Source organism: Alligator sinensis, unplaced genomic scaffold, assembly GCF_000455745.1.
Source record: "Alligator sinensis unplaced genomic scaffold, ASM45574v1 scaffold465_2, whole genome shotgun sequence".
In the NCBI taxonomy this organism is placed as follows: Eukaryota; Metazoa; Chordata; order Crocodylia; family Alligatoridae; genus Alligator; species Alligator sinensis.
In genome coordinates this window covers 12,294-21,617 of record NW_005842468.1, presented here as the reverse complement: position 1 = coordinate 21,617, position 9,324 = coordinate 12,294, and the positions used below count along the sequence as shown (strand labels likewise).

General features: G+C 45.2%; 1 protein-coding gene across 1 annotated transcript in view; it reads right to left on the bottom strand.

Moving 5' to 3' along the window:
* Positions 1 to 5,890: 5,890 nt before the first annotated feature.
* BBS10 (Bardet-Biedl syndrome 10) overlaps positions 5,891 to 9,324 on the bottom strand; it is an 8,296-nt gene continuing 4,862 nt past the window's right edge. Inside the window, exon 2 of the mRNA XM_025212517.1 lies at positions 5,891 to 9,143. Within this exon, the coding sequence (XP_025068302.1) occupies positions 7,103 to 9,143 (2,041 nt within the window). The 3' untranslated portion in view covers positions 5,891 to 7,102. The remainder of the gene's footprint in view (positions 9,144 to 9,324) is intronic.

Here is a 9,324-nt window from a genome sequence, read left to right as displayed (position 1 = left end):
CATGTTTAGGTGGCTACTATTCCATTCAAGTAAAAAAGATGCTTATTAAGTACAATTTTGATCCTTTTTTTAGCTCACATGTTAATGAATCATTCAGCTGAGGCCCTTAGAGGAGCGTGTTAGAAAGGTATTAGTGAAACAATGCAAAATTATCCTAACCCACTTGATTTTTAATAAAGATGTTTACTACTAAACACCAAAGCACTAGGGACTCTCTTATAACCAAGACAAAATTCTCAATTATCACTCTGGTTTTCTCCAATAGTAATCTTCTGGGGGAAAAAAACCACTTGACCGTGCTTGAAGGTAGACTATGAAGTCTACTTTGATAGCATATATAAAATGTAGATATAATAAGGTATAAATGAATACCAATGAGCTTTCTGCTTGCATTACCAGTATTAAAAGCAAGAATTTCCACTCATTTCTAACGGGATTTTCCCTGGCTGCCTACCATTTGTTCAAACTCAGAAGTCAAGTATCACTTCTCCATAAAAATGAGAATCAAGTTTCTGGCCATCACCCTTTCAAGCATGGCAAATTTCTTTCTGCATCAGTTACTCCAGTAAGAAAAATTGAAAACCTCCTCCAGTATATAACTGAATGTCCTCTAGTCATTCAGTAAGTTCATGTCACTACACAGTGGAATGGTATTCTGCATAGAAATCTGTCCCCCATAGCAATTTTCTTTGTGGCTGCCAATAAGGTTAAAGAATGGGGCTAATTAAGCACATACTGGAAGCAGGGGGTCCTGTACCAGTGTAACTGAAGTATCTGAAATGCCATCTATGAAAATGAATTAAGACTACAATATTGAAAAATAGCATAATTACCAGCTAAAAAGCCTACCATTCTGAGTCTCTATTGATCTACCAGGCTGCAATTTCAATTCCTGGACTTGTTCTACTGACCAAATTTTCAAAATGTGGCCTCTATGAACATGCTTCTTCTGTGTGGATAACATTTCTGCATATATCTTTTAAGGACAGTCATATGATTGTGTAAATAATGCCATCTCTTCCCAATATGGATTATGATGCTTAAAACAGGCATGCAATCATTGTGTTGGGGTGGAGAGCTTTTTAAAATATATCCCTACATATCTTAATCAAAAGAAATGCCAAAGGCTGCCGGCATCCAATTCATTTTGTCTCATGGGCTGTATTCAGATTGCGGACTTTTCACAAGCTAGACAAACTACTTCTGGCAGCGGGGCAGCAGCTTGTCAGTGCAACTGCTGTGGCTGATGTAGTGGTGCAGCTCTGGAACCCAGGGAGGTGAACACCACTGCCATTCACCACTCCCCCACCCCCCTTTTGCCCTGCTGCCAATTTTAGTCATAAATGGTGACCGAAGTCCCAAATCTGCGGGAAGAGGTGCAGCATCTTTTCAGCTGACCAAAAGTGACAGGGCATGAATAGCTAAAAAGTGAAAAATTGTGACTCCCAAACTACAAGGACAGAAAAGTGGATAAATTACAATAAGAATTTTTCCAACTATTTGAGTTGGGCTAATAAAAGATATTGGATTTACTCAAAGAAACTTGTCCGCCAATACTTGACTTGGTAACTGTTCAGTCATGAAATAAAGGATATGGACTGTGGCAGAATGCCATCTCTGTCTCTTCCCAACCTCTGTTATCAGGCGGATGCCTAATCTGACAATTTGGTTACCATGGTCACTGCAGAGGGCAGATCTCCCTGGCCCCATCAGCTTCAGGTAACCCTAAATTGTAACCTGAGCTGGATACATTCCTGAGGGAGGGGGAAACCTGCTCCCTCTGCCTACATGACTGGCCTCACACACCTGGGTGGGGGCTTAAACTCCCTATTGTTCTAAGCAATGTCATCATGACTAGGAGGGGGCTAGAGCCCCTGCCAGTCTACCCGGCAATCAGTGATGCATTTCAAATTGGTTTGCTGGCAGCCAACAGTTGCTGGCCTTCATTGGATCAGGTAAATGAGGTCATAAGGGCTATATAAGTTAAGGACTGCCCAGGAGGAGGAGCAGTAGCCATAATGAAAACTCAGAGAGAGAAGAGCTGGACCATCTGAAACTTGCTCCCTCTCTTGAAACTCATGATCAATGAACTGCCTGCCTCCACATGGAATCTCCCCCTGCCTCTGGATGATACTTGTGAGTAAGCTACCTGAGATCTAACTAGATATATAGCTTGCAGTAACTCCAATGCGTGATCAAAGGCTACCATGCTGCTGTTTGCTCTAAGGTACATCTCTGATATTGCTCTACCCTGTACCCTATTCCAAACCTACTCCTTGTAACCAATGAAGTTCTCCTTTGTACCTAGCATGGGAGACTTATTGGGAGAGGAGCTAGGTTATGCCTTGGGGTCCCCTTGGTTTGCCTGACTAAGGGAGACCTATTTGTGCTTCAGACTGAGGGAAGCACCCCAAGTTCTTGCAGTGGGTCAAGTACCCTCAAGGACCACTAGGCCTGTGTTTCCCAGGGCGCACAGGGCCAAGATCAATCCAGACCTTGGGTGGTGGTGGTGTTACCCCCAGGCTTGCAGATGTGCTCCAGGAAGGAGGTTGGCTGGATGTGGGGCACCCCCAGGAAGGCACTCAGAGCCTGGAAGGTGGTTGGATGCAGTGAGGTGGGTGGCTCAACGCAGGAGCACCCGCTACTGGCTTGCCACATGGACAAACATACACTTTAGCCACTTTAAAAGAGGAGGAAGATCTGATGCACATTTTGATTTATTTGCATAATCTTGTAGGGATACAAGTTAGCTAAACTGCCCAAACTTTGACCTGAACAAAGCAGTGTTACAGTTGGAACAGTACAATTGTATCACCAGAGAATCATGCAGAGGTAACAGTTCTATAGTAATAATTTGTATCAGTACCGTCCCCTGCCCCCCAATACCAATACATTTGTTAGACCTGTTCATACTTAAATGTGAGTGAGGTATGAAAGTGGGTTGGGGGAGGGTGAAGAAATGGAATGGAGAAACACAAAGGTATTTTAAACATTTAAATGTGAAGTGGATAACATTTTGTCATATTTCTCCCATCCAACCTTAATACAGAGAGAATAGAGATTCACAACTGATCTCTATTTCTTAATGTTTTAACTATACTGAGAACAGCAAAAGTGAAGTCATACTATATTTATTTGTGCATCATACTCATTAGAGGTGCACTGACATATTGCTTACCTATTGGGTTGGCACCAATAAAAGGGAAATTTACATTATTGGCTATTGACTTTTTGGCTGTTGTAGCCAATAACGTTCTCCAATAATTATGCCTTCTGGTCAGGGCCCCTGGATGCCTGGGTTCCCTCCCGCCCGCAGGGCCAGGGCCCCTGGATGCCTGGGTTCCTTCCTGTGAGCCAGTGTGACCCTAGAAATACCCCCAGCCCCTCACCAGTGGGCCAGGCTGGGCTGGAGCAGAGCAGCTGCTGCAGTGTCCTGCGCGCTGGTGTGGTGCAGACTGTGGCCAGAGTGGGTGCTGTAAACAGTGTGGAATGCTGCAGGCATGACTGGGGTTGGGAGGTGGTGGGGGCAGAGCTGAGCTGCCTGGCCCAACCCAACCTGGCCTGGCATAGGGATGTGTAGGCGGGGCATATCCACCCCCACAAAGATTGGCACTCACCAGCCAGAGTGGGGGGCGACAGCTGGTGCCCTCTCCGCCCTGAGAGAGTAGGGATTGCGATAGAAGCACCAGCGGCACTTCTAGTTTGTTGCCAGCAGCTATCAGACACTGGGGGACCACCCCCTCCCTGCCCCAATTGGCCGCTGGTGCCCTCCCAGGATCAGGACACCAGTCGCCCATGCAGCCTGGCATGACTCAACCCCCAGGTAATACCAGTTATTGGATTGGTATGGGTCAATATAGCTGGTTAATAATCGGCTATCGGTATCGGCGAAGAAATTCTTTATTGGTGTACCCCTAATACTTACCTTTTTTCCAAAAAATACCCTTTCAAAACTAAGCAGGGCAGCTAATTTTCTGCCTAGAACAGAAACATGGAGATGCTGTGAGATGGCTGCTGCTTCCCTCCATTTGCCCCTTTGTCCCCCCCCCACCCCCCAACCATTCCCTGTGCCAAATTCGGGGTAGTGGAAAAGTGGGGGCTAATGGTGACATCACTTATGCCTTGCACCCTGGAGCCACATGAAAGCAGTGGCTTCAGAAAGAGCCCATGCCAACCAGCTGGTGAGCTCAGAGAGCTCCCTGAACAGGCAGAGTTCCCACACGAGACGCAGCTGATGAGCTAGGAGAGCTCACTGCACATGCAGTCCACAGCCAAGGGGAGTGTGACTGCACCCCCAGTGCAACCCTGTCAACTAATATGGGTGCGCTTGTCTTGTTTTCAGCTTTCTATGACAATGCACTCCAGATACCAGAGGTTGGGGCTAGACACAGAGTATCACATGCTAGACACACAAAAGTAGCCTCAGGGGACACATTAGAACCGAATGAGCTTCACTTTAGCCATATTTTCATTAAAGCAAAAAAGTCACCCTTGGCATCACAACATGTTTCTTTAAGCAACTTTCTTAGTGCAATTCTTCTTACTCAAGCTGCCTAAAACTGCTCAAGTGGCACAGTAAATGTTTGCTTAAAAATGCAATACCAAAAATACAAACTTTTACAAAACCAAAAGCTAACAAGGTACCAAGAAGTTTTAAAAATTGTAATGAGAAAATTATATTTGTAGAAAATGTTCTTGCAGTATCTGAAAAAAAAAATTGAGAAGAACTCCAGTGAAAATGACATCATTTATTAAGATGCAAAAGGGACGCACAAATGGTGATCAATCTGAATTCCAGTTTTAATTGCTTGAGTCAGTGATTCTCAGCCATGCCGCTGTGGCAATCTGGGATACCACCAGATCCTCTGAAGGAGGATGGGAGGCATGAGGAGATAAGCAGGTGTGAGGAAATTGTCACAACCCAAAGTTGTGGGTTTTTTTGTTTGTGTGCGCTTCGGCATCGCTAAATCATGTTCCCGCCAAATTGCAGCTCTTTTGCACGGTGGAGTGTTCTGCTGCAACAGAGAACCCGTGTGCAGGAGCTTTTCCCGCCAGTTCTGTAGCTTTCTTTGCATAGTGCATTTCTTTTGCATTATAGTAATGCGCGATGCAAGGAGTCCCTGCCATTTGTATTAGGATTCGCACCACATTATTGGCCAGTCTTAACGCAGACACACGTGGCGGCTAGCTATTGGCTTGCTAGCCGTACAAAAGGCTTGGGTGGTTTCCGCCCAAGTCAGAGAGAGAAAGCATGCGGAGTTCGGGAAAGGAGCGTGAGGATCTCTAAGCACTGCTGATCCATACGAACCCAGCTTTTCCTTAAGAGGGAAACAGAGGTTTAATTGTCGAACCCACGGAGCTTCAACAACTTCGCAGGACTTATTTACCGTCCCCTCGGAGCCTTAACGACTCCGAGGCAACTAACCTCTAGCCTTTCCCCGTCGCCGATCGCAGTCCAGACGTATCCCTATCCTAAGGACCCAATTGTTGAGCCCACGGAGTTTAACAGCTCCGGGGGACCTGGGAACCGAGTAACACTCACGGAGATACAGCTGCTCCGTGGGAACGAATTCTTGAACCCCGCGGAGCCTGAATCACTCCGGGGTCAAGGAACCGAGTTTATTAGAGTCCTCCACCGAGAACTCAAGCGGAGCTGAGCCTGGAAAGCTGACCAGCCTGCACCGCGACCACCTTGGGTGTAAGTAAATAATCTTTTCAATCAACCATTACGCCTCTGTGACTGATTCTAGCTAGAGCGTGCCATACCGCACCGCGGTTTTCTCCAACCCCGTGTACCCAGGCTACCGGCCACAGCCTGTGTACACACAAGAGACGGGCCCGGCTCGCCCCCGGCTCGCACATGGCGACCCAGGCGAGATCGGAAGTCGGCCTGCACAGAGATAAGCACAGATTTAGGTTTGAAGATGCCTGACCACTCTCCTCTCCCACCCACTGCCTAGTCATTCTACAAGGAGGTAAACGCTGTAATAATAAATTAATTTTTGAAATGGGGAGCTGGAAAATTCACAAAAATTACAGGGGGTACCTTAAGTTTAAAAAGGATGAGAACTACTGGCTTGAATGCTTTGCTTATATCATATGATTTTTAAATTTCTCATACTACTTTAATTTAAAGGCAGTTTACTTAATATGAATACCAACAGGAATCATATACAGTGCAGTAATTCTACAAAGGGAACAAATGATACCTTTTGTGGTTGCAGTTGCTCATTTATTGACTATCTGCCTCCTACCCTGAAACATGCAGCACACAAATAAAAGAGAGACAGCTGAAACACATGAAAATTAATACATCAAGTTCAGACTAACCTTGAAACAAAAAAGGTGCATTTCTCTCTTTGCCTCAGCTTATTTTTATAATAGCACCAGGATATAAGCCAGTACAGCTCAATACTGGAGTCAGAAATAATACCGCATGACAAGTTAGTCTGTCAGAACAAACAGTGGGCCAGACAGAATGCGAGTTTACTTCCTAGCATTGTTTGTTTGGCCAACATTTATTTCAGCAGAAAATAAAAAAGCTGGCACTCATTTTGTAGCAGTCTTTCACAGGAATGAAATGCAGTGGCCTACAGCTTACTGCCTCCATGTTTTAACAGTAAAAATAGATATCAAACTGCTTATAAACACATAATTCAACTCCTTATTAAGGTTAAGAAAACTAAAGAGAAATTGTGACAGTTGTTAAACCTTGTTCTCAGCTAACTTAATATCTTGTAAAGTCTGGTAACTTGTCAGAAAACAAAGGGCCAAAGCTAATTTGCATTACTAAACCTCAAAATGAGACAGGCTTCATTCATGGGCAGAGACCCACATAAGACTCTCTGCACCATGATACAGTAAGCAGTGTAGACAGCCAGCACCTGCATACTGTAACCTTTGTGCTTGAAACTACGAAACTTTTGTGGAGATCACCAGCAGTAAATAACCTGAAGTTGATCTGCTTATACCTTCCTTTACTGTTACAGAAACAGGCACATTAGCTCAAATTGGCTCTATTAATGCCTGCAGTGAGCTTTGGCGTGCCTGTTGTCCAGAACACGTGATAAACAAAAAAAAAAAAAACAACCCCTCATCATTTTCACAAGTCTTCTTCGGAATCATTAGCCTCAGTTATCTGAGGCAGTCTCTTAATACCAATTATCAAGTCAACAGAGAGAAGCTTTGTAACACAATGAAGAACAGAAGCAACCAGCAGGTATTTACAATACACTGATTCTAGGCCTTTTTGAGGCCTGGGCAGTGGCTGATTATTTCTGAGTGCACTGATGGCTTCAAGATAGAACTTAGGAAAACCACTGCCTCTCTCTGTCCTGTAAAGGATTTCTGGAATACTTAGCAATGCATCAGCAATTACAGTAGAAATAATACTTATTTTTGATTGCTGACATTGTTTTGCATAGTTACAGAGGTAATAATGCAGTAAGATCTCAAAGTTACCTCCTACTGGCAATACTGATCCTGCCTGTATGAACAAGTCAGAATAATTTTGAACAGAACTTTTATAACTGCTCTCATCCTCAAATGGAACTAACTCACTGCTTTCTTTCCAGCAGTCCTTAATAGTGCTCAGATGTCTGGGTACAACTTCAGTACTGGTATTTCCTGCCACTGCTGTGGCAACCTTACAAATGTGTTGGTTAGAGACAACTGGCTTACTTTCACCCTTAACCTGTATTTCACTTGGATGTCTATATTTCAAATGCAAGTTCTCTGTCTCTCCTAAAAAAGGACTTTTATTAGTGAGCCCTGGAAACTTATCATTTTCTATTTCTGTGATGGGCACAGCAAGGTTTAGGGATTTCTGCAAATCTTTTTGAACAAATGCTGGATTTTCACCTGTCCCCATGGCAGAGTCTGTCAGCTGGCTTTCCCTTTCAGACCTAATAACATTCAGTTGTTGATCAGTGGTCTTGTCACTGCTATGCATAACATCCTCCGTTTTGAATTTCTGTGGAGTAGCTGAATGGCAACTACAACCCAAAGCATCTGAAGATTTATTTGGGTGTTCAGTTTTCTCTTTACATCTGTCAGTTTGATCAACTGCTTTAAACAGTAGCTGTAACATTTTAAACGCTCCATGAAAAGCAGATGCATGCTGCTCTGTAACACCATGCACTGGTCCACAAAGAATTACACAATGAGGCCGAAAAGCAGATGTTCCTGAAAAACCAAGATGAACGTATCTCTTGGAGCCAAGTAGGATAGGCCGACAAAATTTTGCTGTGGCAGTTTCAGTGATCTCACTATGTATGTTGTCCCAATATCTGAATGGTGAGATTCCTGTAATCCTGCAAAGAAGAGAGACTTCTTCTGGTGATAAACAATGTACCACAGATATACCACTTAGTTTTGCATAGTAAATAACCATTTCCTCTTGCTTCGCACGTGACAGTAACACCTTAACCTTGTGGTTCTGCAAGTATTTCATTACAGCTTCTGTTCTTTTGGAAATCCAAGCTTGAGAAGCTTGATACTGAACCTGCGTATTCACAATAAACTCTACACCAGAGGCAGAAAGAGCAGGAAGGATAGAGTCTGTGACTATTAACATTCTTATGTCACCATCTGCTGGACAGTATGCAACAAAATCTCTCTGAAGAACAAGTCCATCCAGGACCCTGGAGCTGGAAACCGGAAGGCCCGTCACAGCAGTGTGCAATTCCATGAAGCAGTCATTCACGAAATTCAGCGTTTCGTTGCTTCCCGTCTCACACGGCATGCACAGGTAATAGTAATCGCAGCCCAACTGGGAAAGAAACTTCAAGTGAGTTCTTCCTATCCTTCCACATAAGTAAGCTTCAAATATGGACTCCAACATAGGCCTCTCGATCCCAGCTGTGCGGTGAGGGAAAGCAGACAGGAAGTGCTTCCCTAGGTCCTGCGTCACCACTTGGTCCAGTACTCGTGTCTGAAAGGCCACGAGGGACTGAGCGATTTCCTTCCGCCCGATGCAGCTGTTCCCTCTCTGCCCCCGCCGAGGAACGGGAGATGCCGTTGCTGCCACCCCCTTGCCGAGAGCCATCAGAAGGCCTTGCAGCAGGCTGGAGAGGAAGATGACGAACGTCTTGGCGCCGTCACCAGTGGCAGCCTGGTGTGCGCAGGCGCACGCCACCATCACCCTAGAGCCAAAGGGAAGGAAAGAAAAGGGAGAAAATCAAATCGGTGCTTCCATCCCGTGGGTTCATGCGAGGGGCCGCCGGTGCTGCGGCTCCCTCGGCCTGGGGCACGAGCCCGCGACAGGGCAGAGGCACACGAAGGCAGGCAGAGCTTCCCTAAGATTGGCCGCTGCCGGCCCCCGTC